Source organism: Agelaius phoeniceus, chromosome 1 (genome assembly GCF_051311805.1).
Source record: "Agelaius phoeniceus isolate bAgePho1 chromosome 1, bAgePho1.hap1, whole genome shotgun sequence".
Lineage (NCBI taxonomy): Eukaryota > Metazoa > Chordata > Aves > Passeriformes > Icteridae > Agelaius > Agelaius phoeniceus.
In genome coordinates, this window is record NC_135265.1 from 141,733,702 (window position 1) to 141,754,632 (window position 20,931).

The window sequence follows — 20,931 nt, forward strand, 5'->3', positions numbered from 1 at the left end:
AGGAGGCAGCTTCAAAATAATTAATAAACTAAGTGAATAAGGAACTTTGGAGAGAGAAAAATGAGTTAACACATAGCAAACCCAGAATACCGAGGACCCTGGCAAGCCCAGCACCTGCCCATGGAACGCTGCCCGTGCTCCCCGGCCCTGCCTCCCGCGCACCTGGCCGCGCCCCCGCCGCGGGGATCGGGCTCGGGGGCGGAGGGTGGGATCTCAGACATCGCCTATGCCTCTTCCCTCCCCCCCTTCTTTCCACCTTCTGCTTTATAATTGCCCGCCTCCTTTCTCTCCCCTTTCGCCTTATCAGATGCGGAGCGGCCAGCGGGGAGGGAAGCGGCTCTCCCGCAGCCGGCTCAGCACCCGCAGCCACGCGTGAAAAGGAGCGGCCGCTCCCCGCCGGCCCCTCCCCGGCTGATGCCCGCACAGGTCGGTCTGCGCTGCGCTTCGACCCCTCGAGGGCAGGGGCCAGGCGGGCGGGGGGTCGAGGCAGGACCGAAGAGCTTCCCATCAACCTGCCCGGCCACCTCCGCGGCGGCAGGACCGGAGCGCCGGAGGGAGGATGGGGCGAGGGAGGAGGAGATGGAGGACTGGAAGGGGCGAGGTCAGGCTCGGACGGGGAAACCCCTTTAGGAAACCCCCTGCAAAGGCCTTACTTTGATAGCTGATAGTAATTAAACCCCATCAGTCTCACTGTTGCTGTGGCGGAGACCCTGGCTGCTGCCCGGGTCCCGCCGCGGCTGCCTCCTCCCTCTCTCCCTCCGCTCCGCGCAGCTCGGGGCAGTCGCTCCACCCCGGCCCCGCGCGGCGCTTTCTGCGCGGAGCTGCCCGGGCTGGCGAGCGCGTCACCGCCGGGTCCCCGCTCGCTGCCGGCAGCCCCTGGCTCTCACGGGCTCCGGCGGAGGCAGCGAGCTCCCCGCGGTCCCTCTCTTAACCCGGGGCGGGGGCGCTCGCTTTCACACGGGGGGGTGCTGGTGGTGGGGAGCCCCCGGAAAGGAGTCGGGGGTCAGGAGCGGAGCCTTGAGCCGCGGCCCCCTGGCGCCACGCTGCGGGGCTGTGGAGAGGCGAGCGGGAGAGCGCGGTCCCCGTCCCCTCCGCCGCCTCCCCCTGCGGGGCCGGGGCAGGTCGCGCTCCGGCTTGGCCCAGCGGGACATCGAACGTGAGCGCCGGTCCGGAGCGAGACACCGAGACAGGGGAAATCCCTGAGTGACCTGCCCATCCCGGGGACTGTGCTCAGCCTCCTCCCCTAGGCTGGGTGCGCGGAGCCAGGGCAGGGCGGAGAACGAAGGTGCGTGCCGCGTTTGTCCCCCTGTGAGCTCTCGAGGGTGCGTCCTTCCCTCAGGAGAAGGTGCCCTGTGGCCAGGTCCGTGCCAGGAGTCCTGGAGCCCAGCTGGGAGAGATGCTCCGGGGAGCGGGGCTCACCTCAGGGCAGGGTTCTTGGCTTGCTTGGTGTCTGCTCCTAGCGCTAGTCTGCCAGATAACTCATTTACCACATACTTACTAAAAGGTGAAATATATAAAGAGCAGAAGGAATACGATATTTGTTTTTAGTCCCACACAATGTCAGCCACAAGGTGGCTGCAGACGGGGGTTTCCTTTCCTGGTTTAGTGAACCCTGACGTGCGGATCATTGCAGAGATGAACTTGTGTGTAGCTGATCCAGCAACAGTTATGTCTATTCCAATAAATCTCATTTCTCTGGCTTTTCTATTAAAGCAGCAGTAGAGAATGTTTCTAACACAGGATTATCGGTCAGTTAGTATTTATAGCTCTTGCTTTGGAGGAAGGTTTATATTAAATGTAGCAGATGGGGAATTCAGCCACCACTGTGAGTGAATATTTTAATGTCTGGGTTATTATGGGAGGCAATTCACACATCATCAGTGGTAACTGCCTGGAAGAATAAGTTGCTTGGAGAGTCTTTGTTTACTTGATCCAGATTGTATTCCTGAGTGAGGAGAGAAGCATCAATACCCAACATGAGATACACAAGAGATGGATTTCAGCCGTGTTTTGAGATACTCTCGGTTCTTCCTATTGCCTGTCACTGACAGCTGCCTAGTCCTTGAGTGTTTGACACTTTGGTTCATGTGGTAGGAAACCTGGGAACTTATCTGGAGGATGAGTCTAAGAACTCTGCATAGCAATATATAAGTTCTTGTTGCAAATCTTTGATGTGGGTTCTAGGTATTTTCCTCTGTCTTGAGAGATTTATACTATGAGAGATGGATTCAAAATATATGTTTAAGTAATGTGAAATTTGTTGATAGTATGGTTAAAACTTCGATAACCTCCTTTGGAGATGGAATTTACAATGTATATATTTCTAGGAGTAGTATCAAGCATTCATGACTGGTATTGGTGACAGTAGACCTACCAAATATAGGACTGTAGTTGTCCTACTGGGAAAGCTATAGCAGGTTGCAAATGCTCAGAGAGAGAAGAGGATGTAGGTCTTATCCTCTTATGTTTAATAATGATTGAGGTATTTCAGTCTGCTTTTTATATTAGATAGTGGATGAACCACTTGCCTGGTGCCTTCAAGACAAGGAAAACATGGAAGGCAAATACAGTGATGGTATGTCAGGACTATTCAAGAAAATGACAGAGGAGGTAAATGTGAGAAACCTACAAAACAGAAATACATAAACCAGAATTTACCCAAGTAAACCTTCAAATCCTCTTTGCTGCCTGCAAGAAATCTACTATTAATTATCTTAATTTGCTTATCCTGTAGAATTTTAACAGGTGAGGACAGCAAAAAATCATCTTCTTGCCCCAGAAAATTGACTAAAACTAGTGCTGTAAAGTTGAGTGAAAGAGAAATCTTTATAAGTATGGTGCTAGGCTGTATCTTGAGATTGGTACTGTTTTTAAGCTAACTTCTGTGGTCAGGTAAATTACTCACTCTGAAACTTGCTCTTTGGAACCAGAATTATTTCCTGTAACCTAGCTAGTTCACCTAGGACTACCTTTAGTGTTCATATATTGCTGCATTCTAAAGTGTTGATTTCTCCCAACTGGTCAAGTTAGTGTAAATGGTTTTGACCATGATACTACCTACTGTAGGTGCAGGCACTACAACAGAGAGCACAGGATAAGCTGAATAAAGTAGAAAAAGGAAAATGGACAATGGGAAGAGGATGTGAGTTCCTTCAGAACAAAGTTCTGCCTTTTAAAAAAAGCTTCAGAGTTCTTTGCCACAGCTACCTTGATAAGGTTCTTACAAAACTGGATTGTGTAGAAATATACATTGTACTTTGTTATTATCTATAGCTTTATTTCCAATGCTTGTGTATGATCAGCAAAGAATTTACAGTTCCTTTTTGTGTGGGCCAAGTTTTCAAAACTGTTGAGTAGCCCAAGTGGGGTTCTTTGTCCCTTTCAGGTAAAATGTGCTTTGGTCGTAAAACTACTGCCAGGAAAATTTGTCTCCACTGATGTCTGTGGTAAACTCCTTGTTGTTTGTTTTGTTTGCTTGGGGTTTTTTTTTGTTTGTTTAATTAAATTCAGAATTTCCCCACAATTTTCATTAAAGTGGATGGCTTCTCTTTGCCTGTTCAGTAAGTCTTTTTGTTCCATGTGTTTTCAGACCTGCTGATACTGTGTGTATTGAGGGGAGGAAGATGCTGTGTCGATACGAGATACGGAACTGTTTTCTCTTGGCTTTCTTAGCCATCACACCTTTTTTCATCAGTGATGTCCAGGGTCAAGGTGAGTCACAAACAAGATGATGGAGTTTTTCACTCTGAGGTGCAGAAATAGACTTTTTATTCCAAATGCAAGTGTTACTTCCTCCTTAGTAGGATGTGAATCCAGTAATACTGAAATTAGGCAGGAATTTTGCTGCTGAGCTCGGGGAGCAGGTGGGAGTAGAATTACATCTTCATGTGTGCTCTTTGAACCTAGTATCTCAAATAGCATAAATATTTGTGCAAATTCATATGTCTCAAAATGAATTATACACAACATGTTTTTACTCCTGTTTACATGAAAGTACTTATCAGAAATTGGTCTTATTGTCCTCTATGTAATCAAGCAAATTTGAAGGATCAGCTGTGATGTAAAGCTTGCATGGAATATGTATGTTTTTTATCTTGAATGGAATATGTATGTTTTGGAACAGTAGCTGTTGTAGTGCTTATATCATTCCATATTGCACAGATCTGTTAAATGTCACAGACTACTTCTGCAGTTTTTAAAATTAAAATCTCCTTTGTGAATATTAAAGGATACTGCTGGGATTGTTAGGCTTACATACTTGTTGGATTGTATTGACAGTGGCTTGACTGCTAGAGAAAATGTATCCTATTGCTTGGGGAAGGAGGGAGGAAGAATACCAATGAGTTTTTATGATTTCTAAAGAAAGGCTTTTCTCTCAACTTTAGTTTTATGTAATCCCTTTGATATGAGATTGCATGGGCATAACCAGGAGCAGAATTGTATCCTGGGGTCTTTTAAAGAGATTTGTGTAATGTATTATTCATGAGGACATTTGGAAACTCTTGGCAACGTGAGGCTTTCAAAATGATGACAATGCAACTAGCAGTGTTGTCCAGTCTGCGTGGCACTTGAGTGCTGGGGAAGCATGCACTCCTGGATGTTTGGAAATCTGTGAGCATTTTACAAGCCTCTCCCAGAACTGAGGGACACGTGTAAGCTGTAATGTATGATGTCGGCAATGTGAGGTGAATCAAGAAATGTATGTTCCCAATGTTCAGTGCATCATTCTGGTCAGAAATTAGGTCCAGAATGTTTGTGACTTAATGAGCCAATAAAGCAAAGCATATGGTTAGTCTTTTCTCTGTATTTCAGTCCTAATACATATGGTTAAGATTTGCAAAACAGGTCTGGGGGTTGAGGTCCACCTCCAGAAAGTTTTGCAAAATTCCTTGATCTTGGAAAACTATTCTTCTCCACTTTTTAAAAACTTTGATTCCATCAGTTATAGTCGGAGAGTGTTCTCCCTTTAATACCAATACAATGAAATGAAGGTCAGAGGGTTTTTTTCCACAGTAATCACCCTAACAGAAGCTAGAGTTGGTGTACTTGATGAATAAAGAACAATACTTCCCTTGTTCTTAGACTCTTTCAGCAAGCATCAGCTATGGAATGCTGTCAGCAGTGGGATATTAAGCTAAGTGCACCATTGCCTTAGCCCAACACGACTGTTATTCTATTGAATTAGGTGATATGAAGTCTCTATTCCATGTTCACAGAAAAAAATCTCTTGGTATACTAAAAGTAATAAGGAGTTTCTCAAATTCTTTTTGTCAAGGTTGCCACCTCTTGAAGTAAGCTCTTCATGCAGCTGGCAAACTATTTACAATTTTATACCATTTGTTTGTCTGTTTTAATCAACTGTACACTCTGCCAACATGTAGGAAGAGCTGGCATTAGTTCCAGCTTGTGTTTCCTTCCTTTGGCAAAGACACTCAGGTAAAGGTGTGTAATGTGACTTCTTGGAAAGGAGAATATGTTTGTGAGACTGAAGCCAACATGCCTGAAGCTACAAATTATCCCTTCAGAGGAGCTATGTGGTTGTATCTCACTGTGTCACATAGCACTGTTTGGTTTTGACTCAACAACAATTATTTTTTTCAGCTCTGCTGTTTCTTCCCCATTCAATATAGTGTATAAATAACATATTTTGTATTCTTATGTTCTTATATAGTACATGATTAGTGCTGGGCAAGAAAACCAGTTGAGAATTTTTCATTTATCCATAAAGTAACTTGCTTTGAGAGTTTTTCTGTATTTAAAGATGGATTTTCTTTGTGTAGCAATAATTTTCATGTGTTACTACTGTAATTGCTAAGTAACTGCAGTGCACATTAACTTATTCAATTCTTATGACAACAATAAATAGAAAGCCACAATATTTAGTTAGTATCCAAACTTAGACTATTGGATGTCTTGGAGAATTGTCCATAAGCAATTTATTGTATTTTTCCTTTACAGTAAGAGTTGAAAACATTCCTTCCCTAGTTGTCTGTAAGAGTTACATGTTTGGAGTGCTTATTTACCTGGTGGCATAAACCAAAGCCTTGAACTTGTCAGTTTTCTTTTGGGTGACTGCTCTAATGTTGCTGACAGCCATTCTCTTTTGCATTCCTGTAAAACCACTTAACGAGATCTAGCTACTGATTTTTTATCAGTTAACTGACTCAGCTTGGATTGATTTTTTTTCCTTTCTGCAAGAAGTGAGATTTTGTTCCACAGACAATAAAGGCCCAAAGAAATAAAGATATCCTCTTCAGGTTGGTGTATGTGTAGTAATTCCCATCAATATTTTGTTGTCTGTTTGAGTGCTAGATTTTTAACTTCCTTAGCTATATGTACTTTTCTATGCCAGAACGTTAGTCTTTGCACAACTAAGACACAGTTGATTATCTGCCTACTGAATAATTATTTTCTTTTTTATGGTTCATTGCTGTGTGGGAATGTTCCTTCCACTGCACTACTGCCTTTGATACAAAAAGAACCCAGTGAAAATTGACCAGTTATGTAAAGACTATTCTGGCACCCCTTTTCTAGTCTTTCACATTGTAACTCTGTAGTATACAGAAAAAACTGGTGATTGTGTCCTTCTTTGCTTGTAAGGTCTGTGATTGTTTTTTATGGGCTCATACATTTACCTGTTTTGGTGATGGCTAATAGCAGTTAGGCCGGAACTATGCTTCTTTCTTAGAAGGTGCTTTCATAAATAGTCAAGTTGAAAGTAGGATGGAAAGAAATGATGGGAAAGGAAGATGGCAGACAAAGTGAGCTCTGAAATTCTAAGACATGATTGGGGGTTTTTTTGGTCAATCTTTGATGTTACTTTGTTGCTCTCTGCTCTGCTTCTTAATCCCCATACAAATTTACCACTTAATCCCAGTAAAATCTGCAGCATTTTCACGCTTGCATGCAGCCATTATTTAAAATTTTATTTTCTACTTCTGAGGCAAAATAATAAAAGTAATTGTATTTTTGCAAACTTCTAGGTATGATTTGTCACTCATGTTCATTCAGCCCCAATTTATTGTGATTTATGTGTAGCTCAAAGACACAATGAATCTTGAGAATGAATTAAAAGCTGTATTCCATAATTACAGTCTTCTTGGCTTTGAAAACTTTTTGCCATAGTCTCTGTCATATTTTTACAATTATAGCATGCTGAATGTTCTTGCTGAAACCTGCCTAGCAAAACATTTTGCAGTATGAGGGCCAAATTTTCAAAGAACTGATGTTGTATTGGCAGTGATTCCTGCACACAGGAATCACTGCAAACACACACTGTGATCTTGCTCGCAGCCTCTTTCTTTCTAAACTTCAGGGAGGTGACAGGCAGACTGAAGATGAGGTCTGACAAGATTGAGCCCAGAAACCAAGGAAATGCTTGGGTTGGGTGTGAGCCCAGTGCTGCCAATCAGAGCAGCTTTGAGTGTGTGGAGCTCATGTGCTGCTTGCTGTTTCTGTCCCCTTGCCTCTCTTCTTGAGCTTGTTCTCTGAGGGCTTTGAGAATGCACAGGTGTTGATAAGCTGTTCTTGGTACTCATGTACTTTCTTTTCTGTGTTCTGGTGTCAAGTTTCAGTTCTCCTCAAGGAGGAGAACTGCAGAACCTGCCCTTGGTCTGACAAAACTGCCACTTAGGGAATGAGAGATGGGATGCAAGGGAATGTATCCCTTGCATTGAACCTCCAAATTCTTACTTCTAAGATCCAAAATGTATTTAAGAGTAGATGACATGAAAAAACATGCACCCCTGAATCTCAAAAAAATACAGCATGCCTTTTTCCTTTTTTCTTCCCCCAAGCTCCTGGAAAAAGTAGCATGTAGGAAAAAGTTATTGGTTCAGGACAGGTCTTTGGCTGCTACTGGTGCCAGAGCTGCATTGGCTGTAGCAGGTCAAATGGAGAGGCCAGAAATTGTTGGCCAGCACATTCTGCCTGTTGACTCAGACACTCCATGTGCTGTAATCCCTAAATCTCAGAAATATCATGATACTGTTGGTTTATGTTATCTAAAGGACCAAAAAACTGTGGGCATGAGCCTAGTCAATTAAGAGCAATCTTAGCCCTAGGGAAAAGAAATTGCCACTTGCCTGCTTCAGATTAATTTCCCTGATTTCTTAGACTTACTAACAGAAACTTTAAGATGTAGTGGCAAAGGCACCAAGGACTTGGAAAATGATGGAGACTGTTCAGGGCACTGTGGAGACAATGGGAAGAGGAGGAATAAGGTTGGAGGTGTTAAAGATTTTCTAGCCCTTCTGTCATTCAGCCTGCAAGTAACTTCCCTGGCTGCCTTTCCCTGTAGATCAGTTTGTTCTCTGTGAGCCAAATCTATTCAACTGTATGAAGATTTCCCATTGTTGACAGCCATTCTGCCCTGCCAGGTGCTCTGCTGCAGTTCTCCAGTGAAGAGGGGATGTGCCTCCCCAAAGCAGAGTGGAAAGGTTTTGTAGAGTGTGGTCCAGCATCAGTGGAGTTTGAGCAGTGGGATGTAAACCTGTGAAAAACTCATTTATGTGCAGAGACACAAAGTTGCTAATAGTATGGCAACAACATGGGACAGTTTCTCTATTTGTTCTTGTGTGCTTTGCTTCATTGAAATTTGCCTCTTTTTCAATCACTTTATGCTTTTCTTCATTTCTCCTGCTGCTTCAGTTTGAATCCTGGGTGACATCACAATATAAATAGAAGCCAAATTTTACTTACCATCCAGATTGCCCCTAAGTCTTGACTGGCCTGTGCATGTCTGCTAGTCTTGATGAGACTGAAGCAGTGTTTGCAGCTGCAAAGCTTTGTGCTGCTTTAGCCAGGTTTGCAAATTGGGCAGCTGATGTTCCCTTTGCCTTGTGCACACCTGTCTTTTCTCTTGGTTATTCTTTCCTCACAAGGATTTGAAAATTTGGCCCTGGGTGACATTAAATGTGGGGAAATGCCCACAATAATGAGAGGTAAAGGAGTGTAGGTTATGCATATTGCCAGTGTAAGAAAGAGAGCAATTTTAATTCCCATATATTAACAAAGAGCATTTTTATCACCAGCTTTGCCTGCTAAACTAGTGTCTTAACATCTAACACTGTTTGTCTTTCTGTCCACTGCTGTTAGGTTGTTTAGTTTGTTTTGTAAAGCGATAAATAAAAGGTCTGTCTGAGGGAAGTAGTGCACTTGGGGATGTCATTTTGCAAACTAATAAACTGATGTATGTGACATTTTAAATAACTTGCATCCTTTACCATTACAATTTTGTGTTGTCTTCCTATATGTGTTTATTTTTGTTTAAAATTGGTTCGTCTTTATTTGAATTTAAAATGTTGTTTTCTTTCCGAACTTGCAGTATCCCCACCAACAAGGCTAAGATATAATGTAGTGGGTCCTGACAGTGTACAGATCTCTTGGAAAGCCCCCAAAGGGCAATTCACTGGATATAAACTTCTTGTCACTCCAAGTTCAGGTAAAAGTCTGTATGTTCTCTTTTGAGGTAAAAGTACTGTCTTCCTAAGGCATAAAAGGTTTTCAGAGTTTAGTGTCATTCTCCACTAATTGAAGAAATTGTGAGCAAGCTTTGGGTAATGAAGTACTGGCTGGTCAACAGAAGAGAGATTAATTTCACTAGAGGGTGGTCAGGCACAGAAAATGGGAATCAAATGCTTGAGGTAGCAGAGGTGGGTCCATGCTAGTTATGCTTCATGTGTAGTCTTTGGGAATTGTCATTGATCATCTGTCTCTACCTTTCTTCCAGTGGGGTGTAAGGAATTCTAGGAATTGTTCAGGGGAAAGTATTGGAATCCTAATTCAGTCTGCCTTCAAGGTGGATCTCCTTGTCCCTTATCCATTAGTGAGCTGTCAGGAAAAGAATTAAGAAAACAAGTAATCTTTCAAAGTTTTTTGAATGAAAACTTGAAAAGGTAGATACCAAAGTGGTATCTATAGCTCTGTATAGAGCTATAAAGGTCCTACTTCTGTACATTTAAAATTAAATTTAGAACAGAAACTGCTTTAACATATGGTTAAAATACATCTTTGTATATATATTGGCATGCAATCTTTATATGTAAATGGACATATAAATATTTGTATTTACTTGTTCAATAACAAGTATTTATTTGTTCAATATTTGTATTTATACATGAGAATTTCCTAGCCCAAAGAAAGTTGGCAAAGCAAGTATTCAGAGGTGATGTGAGTATGACAGGGTCCGAACTGGCAGCCAATCACAGAGGAAAAGCCTGTTGGTATGATGTTACCAAACTTGGCAGATTTTGTAAATTGTTTCCCTTTTTCTTAATGATTTTGCTGGACACCATGGCTGTTTCATGAGGCCCAGATATAAATGCTGATCTTAAGAGTGTTTGTGTTTAAGAAAACTGGTTAGACTGCCTATTTTGTTTCTTTTCTGGGATGTTCTCTGGCCTGGCTGTATGGATAGTCCCAAAAGTGGGTAAAGTGGAAATGCTTAGGTCATATTTTTAAGTCATTACGTTTATGGTACTATAAGAAAAGCAAACAAAGTTATGTATTTGTTGGTTTTTTGTCTTTTCTCCTATAGGTGGAAAAACAAACCAATTAATTCTTCAAAATACTGCAACCAAAGCAATTATTCAAGGTCTCATTCCAGATCAAAATTATGCCCTTCAGATCATTGCATTCAGTGAAGACAAGGAGAGTAAGCCAGCGCAAGGCCAGTTCAGAAGTACGTGTCTCTTTATGGCTGACATACAGAATGTATCAGATATTTAATGCAACTTCTGAAATGGTAACAAGTCTTACACAAAGGGGAATGATGGAAATACCAGGCTTTTTTGTGGTGGAAGGAAAATCAAAGCCATGTATTTTAACTGGTGTAAGTATAGGTAGAGGCCTGAATTAATTGCATAGCATGTTCTTGCACTGGGCTCTTTGTTTCCATTGGATTGGTATCCCTTTCTTCCTTGTTTCATTAGGAAATTGGCTGGTATTTCATAAAAAGAATCTTCAATTAGTAGAAATAAAGTGCTATATTCTGATACATTAAAAATTTCCCTTTTATTAAAACAGCGTTATAGCTCTTCCAACTGGCTACTAGATGCTAGTTCAGTAATATGAAAGGCTGATTTCTTGATGGTCTTCAGCTGTCAAATATATTTACAAACTTAATTTTTTATATGATGAAGACATGCTTTCAATATCTGTATCATAGTGGTATATACACATTCTATCTGATTTATCTTGATCTTCATGTTAAATGTTTTAAATATGCTTGGTGGAGATTTGGTTAATAATGTGGCAGTGCAGGAGTATAGTTGAAAGCCTAATGAATTCTCTGATGCTAAATTTTCCTCACTGTCTTTGCCAAGCTACCTTTCTTTTAAAACCAGCACAAGATAAAATATGCTGAGTACTTGATGTGGTGTGTATCCAAGTCCTTTTAGCTTTTAACCACTACAACTGTGTATTTACTACCTTAAATTCTGTCCTGGTTAGGAAACCCACAAAACCACAGATTACTTTAGCATTAAAGAGAAGCCCACAGAAGGCAACAGCAAATTCTATAATATTAGGTGTAGCTGTTTTTGAAATGGCATTTAGGAAAAGTAGAGCTGGCAACACGATTTAAGGATATGGGGATTATGTTCTATTTAGTATACTCTCTTTGCTGCACTTCAGGCTGGAGTTTCATTTAAAAGCATGATGCCTTTCATTAGTAAAGAATGCAGATACAGCATATGTACAAATCCTTTTTTTTCTCTCCTTTATCATAGGGGTTTTTTTTCCCTTGTAGTCTGACATGTGGCCACTAATTCTTGAGATGAAAAAAGGTCAAATATATAAAGAGTTTTGGGAATATCATCTGGCTTAGTGCACTGGAAGTATGGTTTTAATGCTCTGAAGTTGTAACTGATGTACTAAGAATTCTCAAGCTTACTGTAAAATTTTATTGTAAAAAGAATATTTCTTTTTATATAGCAAGGGATGCATTCTTATTCTAATACATAGCATTTAATGAACTAAGATCATGTACTAGATAAAGTCTTTGTCTGTGTAAATATTGGAGTAAAACTGCTGTCTTGCCTCTTCCTATGTGGTTAGAATTATGACAGTGCCCAAATCCAGAAATCTGTCAGGATGTGACTGACTTGTCTTCTTTGAACATTTTCAGACTTTTGTATCATTTTCTCTGGAGACTTGCCCCTCAATAGCTCTAGCATTAGAGGAGGCCAGCTAGTTGGCTTTGCTCTTGGGCTTTTTTCAAAGGAATGCTCCCAGAAGGATAAGCAGCAGCATCCCTTTTGGCTGATATTATTCTGGTATTTCACCTCTTGTTTTAATCAGAGTCTTGTTCAGTTAAGGATTAAACACAGACTTCTGACTAAGACCTGGTGTTGTTATGGCATTCTGTAACTGAACTAATAACCAAGATCTGCCTTGGTAAAAGCTGGCTCCTCAGCAAACTTGTGAACTTGAATTTGCTCCCAAATCAGTTACCAAATCAGTTACACAATTGTTTGCTAAAGGCAGAGGTCATACATAGTCACACGTGCTATCTTAGAAAGGAGAGGAGTCAAAGTTTCAGGTTTTTTATTCTCACCTCTGTAGGAGTGTGAGCACTGTAGGCTCTGCAAAGGGTTGTCATACTGAGAAAATCACATTCAGATGTTTGTCAGCTCGTTGTCTTGCTTAGAACTTAGTCTTGTGATTATATTTTGGATTGGAACTTGGAACACTCCTGGTTGATTCAGATATTCCACATACTATTGGGAAGATTAGTGAAGTCCTTTTGACTTTGGGTTCCACTAATGTACAACAGAATATTTGCACTGTCTCTCTTACATAGTCAAGAGACTGATAACCTCCTTTCATGCCCTCACAGTGTTTTTTTGAATGATGTAGCACAGAGAGACTTTGGTCCTGGCTGAGGATCAGTGCCTGCTTGGATGAATGTCAGTCATAATCCAATTTTACATAAACTAAGAAGTGTAATTGGAGTAGAATTTTATTCTTCTGTGGAAGATATTCTCAGCTTCATTGTTTTAAGCTTTTCCTGGCTCTTGCAGACAGCTGGAGTGTGGATACCAATGAGCATTCCAAGAAAATTCTGGAGGGGCTTTTTCTTCCCAATACGTGACTTTAGCAATGACTTTGTCAGAACTTTTCAGACTATTAGTAGAGCACTACTGGCTACTAATGTTATGTTAGGAATTGCTAATCAAATTGGGTTCTGCTTGGCTGTTGTGAGAGGTTGGAGATATAGTAAGGGAGGTATCCCACCCACTTGTGGAATGGGAAACTGTCAAAGTCTCAGCTCTGGAGCAACCTTGCACTCCTGGAAGTATTTGGTGCCCTGACTACAGATTTGGGCGTGAGATCTAAGCTGATTCTGTAAAGAGGACAGTGTAACAGCTGGCTTATGTGCTTTTGTGTTGACTGACTTGGAGGGGAACTTTGCAATGCTGGACTTTTCCCAGCTAGCTTTGCCAATTTTCTGGACTATATTTCCAGTGTGGGATCTTGTCTGCATGGGATGTCACTATTTGGACTCTCGTGTGTAAAGAGAGTCAGTTTTGAGATCTTTAATGATGATAGAATGGTGAAAGAGCCATGAAAATAATAAATGTAAAGGGAGGGAGGGAAAACACAGAAACAGTAACTCATTACCTAAACATATCTTCAGATGCTCTGTGCACCTACTTTACCAGGAAGAAGAAAATTACATGCTTCTAACTGCCTTGTTTCTAGATTAATTGATTTTCCCCCTTACTTTACAGTTAAAGACATAGAGAGAAGAAAAGACACAAGTAAATCCAAGGTGAAGGATCCAGAAAAAACAAATGCGAGTAAACCAGCTCCGGAAGGTCAGATCATAACACATATGACTTATATGATATTCTGAATATAATCAACTTATTTATTTAACTTGGCCACTGTAGAGATTTTCTGTTAGTCAGTACTTTAAATCTGGTTCCCAGGGTTAAATTAAATAGAGGGGAAAAAACCAGTATTTTCAGAAATATTGGAGTTGCTACAGAGGTATTGCTTTTATATGTGTTTTGCTTCTCTTTTTTATAAAGTCCTAAATGTCATCATGAATAGATAAAAAATATTAAAAAATAATTTTAGATAATATTAAAAGCTGCTTGTATTTCCCCACTGGGTGCACTTTGAGTTGTGGAAGAATCATGCAGGTGTGTGTATGTGTAATAACTTCTTCTTGTCTTGGCTTTAAGACAGACTGGCAGTATTAATTCCCACCAAATTAATACTATTGTGTAATTAACCACATAATAACTTGATATGTCTGGCCTAGTATAGGTTGTATATATGAAAACATTTGAAACATTTTGAGGGAGGGGGAAAAAAAAGGAGTTAATTTTGCCCTGTTGCAAGGAGCCAATCTTCTGGTGAAATGTGATACTGCTTGCCATGAAAAGTTTGTCTAGTATGGATGAAAATCTATTTCAAGCTTAATATGCATCTCTATTTCCTGTTATTTTAAAATTCAAATAGCATCTTCTTTATGAAGTAGCCCCAACAGTAATTATTCCCTTCAGTGGTTATTTATGGTATATAGAACAAGAAGAGCTTGGTATGACCTTAAATAGTCTCTCTGTGAATAAACCAGACCGTTTCAAGGATCCCATTTTCCCCTTCCATATAAATCTGTCTCCAGTAATGAAAGTGTCAAAGACCTCACCCAAAACTCCTTGAAGCCCACACAAATTTTTCTTTTGTGGGTTTTTTTTCCTACCACATTTTTATGTCATGTTGTATTTATTAACACTATGCAAGTTTGTTTCCATACAGCATTTCTCAAAGCAAAGCACCCTTGAATTCCATTGGGTGCATTGGAAGAATGTTAGCTAGTGTGTGCAACACTAAAGAGACAAGTTGTACCTGCTAGTGCATGACAGGGTAGTGGATAGGTGATTTTCCTACATCATGTCTGGAGGAAGACTGAGCTGGAAGAAATTACAGAACTGAGAAGGAAAATGTGATTTGCTTTCTTAATGAAGGACAATTGATAAAAGTTGAAGGAGGGAAAACTGGGCTTGTTCTTGGAAAATGTTGATTAAATACAGACAGAGGAAAGTGTCTGCCAGACTGCAGGAGAGCATTTATGCTTTTTTCGTGGAGTAAGGGCAAAACTGCAATTGGCAAGAGGAGCTTGGATCTGCAGTCTCTCCCTTTTTAGGATTCATGTTTACTTTTGAAGTCTTTAGTTCAGTCACCTTCCTCATCCCTACACCACTTTTTACTCATCTGAATTTCTTCAGTTGTTTCAGGGCAGTTTGTAACAGACAAAATACACCTCCATCCAGCACTTCTGGGAAGATATTGCCTTATACTTACTGTAACAGGTTTTACTAGAAAACCAGGGTGCACATTTAAAACTAAAGCAAAACTTAGAAACTTCTTGATCAGCAAACCTGATCATAAAGAAAAAATATTATGCTAATTTTTATGAATTCTTGAATTTGTTTAGCCCTATTTCCAACTCAGCTATATATTATTGTACAGTAAAGAACTTTTTCCTCTAGTCTCACTATTGCATATTTCTCTGCTTTGCACATTATAATGATTATTCAAAGTGATGAAGATTACAAGTGAATGACTTCATTAGGAGTGGGGTGAGATTCCAAGTGAAAACATTGGGCAAAAATAACAGCATCAGCAAAAAATGTGTATCTGGGGTAGAAGTAAATTCAGAATGGATATTCAGAAAGTAATGGTATCAAAACTTTCCTAGTTTAATATATAAAGACTGTTCCACCTCAAATTGAAATAGAATCAAAGAAATAAGGAAAAGTCTGAAAGAAATGGATTAGAAATAAGTGCAAAATTTTACAGCAAACCCATGAATAATAACTTGATCCTCTGCAGATGTTTGACAGGAAATTATTTGAGTACAACCAAATGAATTCAGGCCAGCAGTTAATTGGTTTCATAACCATTTAGTTTATGGCTAAATTTGATGGATTTAATAGCAACCCTGATACATTCTGTGTCTTTGGTCAAGTTGGCTAGACCTTGGGAGTTAACACTATAGAAGAATTATTAGAATCATAAAATCATTAAGGTTGGAATAAATGTGCATCATCGATTTTGACCTAATACCACCATGTCCACAAAAACCTCTCATGAAGTGCCATCCATTCAGTTGTTGAACACTTCCATGGATGGTGATGGCACCAATTCCCTTTGCAGCCTGTTCCAATGTTTATTGTCTCTCAACATGATAAAATTTTTCATAATATCCAATCTGAATCTCCCCTGGTTCAACCTGAGGCCATTTCTCCTTGTCCTGCCCCTTGGCGCCTGGCAGAAGAGACCGACCCCCACCTGGCTACAGCCTCCTCTCAGGGAGTTGGAGAGAGTGACAAAGGTTTCCTCTGGGCCTCCTTTTCTCCAGGCTAAACACCCCCAGCTCTCTCAGCTGTTCCTCATCAGACTTGTGCTCCAGACCCTTCCCCAGCTCTGTTGCCCTTCTCTGGACACACCTCAGCCCCTCAATGTCCTTCTTGTAGTGAGGGACCCAGAACTGGACACAGCACTGGAGGGATGGCCTTGCCATTCCCAAGTACAGGGGGACAATCCCAGCCCTGGTCTTGCTGGCCACACTGTTTCTGATCCAGGCCAGGATGCCATTGGCCTTCTTGGCCACCTGGGCCCACACTGGCTCATGTTCAGTCACTGCTGACCAGCACCCCCAGGTCCTTTCCCAAGGGCAGCTCTCCAGCCACTGTTCCCAGCCTGCAGGGCTGCATGGGGTTGTTGTGACCCAGCACTTGGCCTTGTTGAACCTCACACCGCTGGCCTTGGGCCACAGGCTGGATCTAGATCCTACCTTCTCCTACTCTCCAGCAGATCAAGACTCATGCCCAGCTTGGTGTTGTCTGTGACCTTATTGAAGGTGTTATTAATCTGTTTGTATAACCTTTTAAAAATCTTTAATTTGAAGGCATCTAGGTTGAGTTAGATATAATAATATTTTACCTGAGAACAAGAGCAATCTTTGCCCATAACACAAATTGAAAACAGCCCTTGTCCAGGCTACTATTGTCAGTGGTTGTGGATTCTGCTCTTCTCTTGAGTGAAGGTGGAGCACAATTCCCCAGTTAATAGTGTCAGGTTTTGATATGAAAGAGGTGCCTTCTGTGAACATCTGCACCTCTTGTTACAGAATGATGCTTACTGGCGTTAGTAAACCAGAAAATCTAAAATCATTGTTTAGGGGCAGAACTAATAAAGCACATCAATGTACTTGTCAGTGAGTATGAAAAAAGATTAAGAGCTCTTTCAATGTTACAAGCTCTGGTTTGTGCATTATGATAAGTCATGTATCCTGCTGATTTTCCTGCAAGGCACTACATAATTGTATGAACTTGTTGTTTATAGATACTTAGCTAATATACCTTCTTCAGGGTCACACAAAAAACCCCAGAAATTTCTCTTTCCATTTCAATGGGACAAAGATTTCACTATAACCCTTCTGCTCCTAGAAACCAGCTCTTGGCTAAGAAATGCAATGTGTAAATACCTGTACTCATGATTCTAGAGAGTTCCAGAGCATTTCACTCCTATATTCATCTGTGGTTTGGAGGACTGCTTATGTAGTACTGTCCACTATTTCATTACCAACTGTCTAAGGCTCTGAGCAGTGCTGGGAGCTCTAAATGCCTTCTCCTGGACTCCAAAATCTACTTTCTTCTTCTGTCCTTAAATTAAATTGTTACGAGGATTTTCCTCTGTCTTTATGGAAGTCTGTCAACAGCTTGTATGGCTTGCTAGTGAAGCAGCTTCAGCAACCTAGATTAAAATTTTCCATCTATTCTGTCCTATTCATTCAAGTCATTGAAAAAGATTTACTCCTTTTCTGCTGTAAGTATTGTGCTCTTATCACAAGCAAACCTCCAGTGTATATCCAGTAATGTCATGGTGCCAAATTAATTCAGGCTTAATGTCTAGCACTCCTCCATCAAATGTTCACTTATATTTGATTTCCAGAAACTTTCTGTAATTCTTCTGCATGACCACTTTCAAGTTTTGAATCTCCTTTCTATATTTTTGAGAACCTGTCATTTTTCAGCTTAGTGATTTATCACTGCTGTGCACACTCATATTAATAATGTCAGAAGCCTTATCTCTTTCTGTCTGTTGAGAAAAAGCTCACAGATGCAGCTTCTTTCAGCACACACTGATAATTGAGTGCTTGTACCCTGGCTCCTCTCCAGCTCCCTCATGTACAAAGCTCTTTTCTGTACAGTGACAGGGGTTAATACATTCTGTGCCTTCTCAGATGTTTTACAGTTTCTCAGAGAGCTTCTATGACTGATTCTCTAATCAAATCCCTTTGGGGAGAATCAGTGCTTTGACTATATCCTCTGGCAAATATATGACTATATCTTTTTCTGCAGAATATTTCTCCATATATCTGAACTGGGCTTAACTACCCATTTCAATATAAACAACAAAACACTGAGGCCAATTTTATCTGCATTCATGTTGATTTGATTGGGGATTTTTAGTTGAGAGGCGTGGTGCCTTAGTGTAGGCTAGCAGCCAAACACCCACCTAGCTGCTTGCTCATTCCTCTCCCCCACAGGATGGGAGAGAAAAAAGGAAGAACAGGAATGAAAGAGTTCATAGGCTGAGATAAAGACAGGGAGACTCTTACCAGTTACCATGGTAGACAAACATGAGTCAAGTGGGGGAAGATTTACTTAATTTATTGCCAGTTAAAAAATTTGCTTATGTGGGTAGTGGGAAACAAAAGAGACAAACATTAAAACAACAGCTTTCCTTTCCATTTTCCCAGACTCAGCTTGACCTCCTCCCAGACTCCTCTCCTCCCCCTTTGTTATCACTGCAAGTTACACTCAGTCCAAGTCCCTTCAGAGAGGAAGCAAGTGATGTAAAAGGGATGCTGAGAGATTTTTATCAGGGTGTAGTGGTCACACTCTTCCATTCTTTACTTCTCATACCTTTCTTCTCCATGTCCATCATCTGCAGGCTGCAGAGAATATCTGCTCTGCCATGGAGCACACTCTCCTCTGACCTTGGGCTTCTCTCTGCTGTTTCTCACTCTTTATAACTTTCCTTCACTCTTTGCTGGGCATTTTTTTTTCCTTTCTTAAATATGTTTTCCCAGAAGTGTCACCATCGACAGATGGTGTCACCTGGACCATCACCAAGTGTCACCTGGACCCTTGGCCTCTTTTCAGAGGCCTCCTGCAGCCTCCCTCCTGCCAAACCTGCCCACAAACACCCAATACCAAAGGTGCTCCATTGGTGCTTTACTAGAGTAAAGAATTTACACAGTCTTTAACCTGTCCTGTTTGGAAATTCCCTTATGCAGATCTCACACCAAGATGTTTTAGATGCATTGAGCATGTATGGGTCAGATTTCTCTTCTGAATCAGGTGTTGCAGGATAAGACTTACATAGTCTGTAGACTTTCAAACAATGAGAAATAAAGGTCCCACAAAAGATTGTGACTTGTGTATCACAATGTTAATTACTTTCTCATTGTAAAGTGCATGTAATAGAGTCATACAGTAAGTATGACTGGTTAGGGAGGTCAGGGATCTTCAGTGCACAGCACAGAACATGGAGGTTTGTTCAGCCTTCCAGAATCAAAATTGTGTTTCACCCCACAGCAAGCCCACTAGGGGCAGGAGTGGATTTTTCACCGATTTCTGTGAAAATCCAGTGATGTGGTGCTGAGTTAAAATACCTGGGGGAACTGCAGCTTTTTCAGTCCCTGAAGTGACTCTTTCTGATGGGAGTCACCTTTACCATATGCCAGGAGCAAAACTGGAACTGGAACATTAGCTGAGTTCTCTGGGCTGGTGGGGAGCCAACTGAAAGCTCTGAGAAAATGGGTGATGCCACCCAGTTCCCTGCCCAAATGAAAAATAGAGGAAGCCCTAGAAGAAATTGGTTGACAATAAAGGCTAGATCTGAGTTCCACATTGTGGAAGACTGGGACAAGCAGGTAGAAATTTAGGACAGAGAATTTATAACTAATCTATTGTCAATGAATAGACATGGACACCATGGCAATGGAAAATTTAAGTAGTGGGTGAGTGAAAAACAACATAGAAATCATAGTGGGCTTAAGAGATAGAAAAGCTCTGTATAATGAGCTGTGTAATGCCATGCCTTGGCATTAGGTGCAGAGGTCAGGTTACATTATTTGTATGTAAGTAATATAACCTGAACTAATGTTAAAAACAGCAAATAGTGACTTCGTGTGCCTTGATCAATAGTCCTGCACTGTATTTTAATTTAAATAAAAAACTTTTTGAGGAAGAGGTAAAAATTACCTGTAAGGAGAAACAAAGGTATCCTTTGAAAGAATATAATATTATTAGTGATCTTTAATGAATTTAACCTTGTTACTGATTTTATTATTATGATTGCGATTATTTTCACAGACATATACGTGTACATACACAAGTTATAAATACAATGAAGAATAACTGCTCATTTAATCATAGCTACCTCTGACACATGCTGTTTCCACTCTCCTTTTTTTTTATTTTTTTCTTCACTACTCAGTGATACACGGAGAAGATATTTTAGTTATCTGTACTACATTTTGAGGTTTTAGTACTTTCAGGGTTTAGTATCATAAAGTGTTCTGGAAAGAAGCCTGAAGCCATCTGTCACGTGATACCTACCTGCTAAGTAGTAATAAGTATGCCTGCAGTTTCTTTTGGGTGAGTATGATCTGTCAGGGCTCAGTTGCCTGTAAAAACTGTGTAGATAAATCCAAGGTTATTATGTTTTGTAGTGGGATAGTTGTTGATAATTTTTTTTGGACTTCCTAATGTGTTGTACATTATTAGTGATATTATTATTTACATTACGTCTACAGTCTTTCAATGTAAATGTTTCTGAATTTTTTTTTTTCATAATGTTTTTTATTCTGTCAGACAATGCAAAAGGCATAACCTTTCTCAA

At 40.6% G+C, this 20,931-nt stretch overlaps 1 protein-coding gene across 6 annotated transcripts in view; it reads left to right on the plus strand.

The window, feature by feature from the left end:
* The first annotated feature begins 208 nt into the window (after positions 1-208).
* COL14A1 (collagen type XIV alpha 1 chain) overlaps positions 209-20,931 on the plus strand; it is a 113,878-nt gene continuing 93,155 nt past the window's right edge. The window contains exons 1-5 of one of the 6 annotated variants that reach the window (XR_013184827.1): positions 209-426; positions 3,590-3,711; positions 9,326-9,442; positions 10,538-10,681; positions 13,734-13,820. Coding sequence is in view for 5 of the 6 variants with exons in the window: in XM_077188564.1 (XP_077044679.1) it covers positions 3,624-3,711; positions 9,326-9,442; positions 10,538-10,681; positions 13,734-13,820 (436 nt within the window). In the remaining variant the exon portion in view is untranslated. Of the gene's footprint in view, positions 427-985; positions 1,286-3,589; positions 3,712-9,325; positions 9,443-10,537; positions 10,682-13,733; positions 13,821-20,931 lie in introns of those variants that run through there. The other 5 variants (XM_077188564.1, XM_077188571.1, XM_077188553.1 and 2 more) reach the window with 5 other exon arrangements.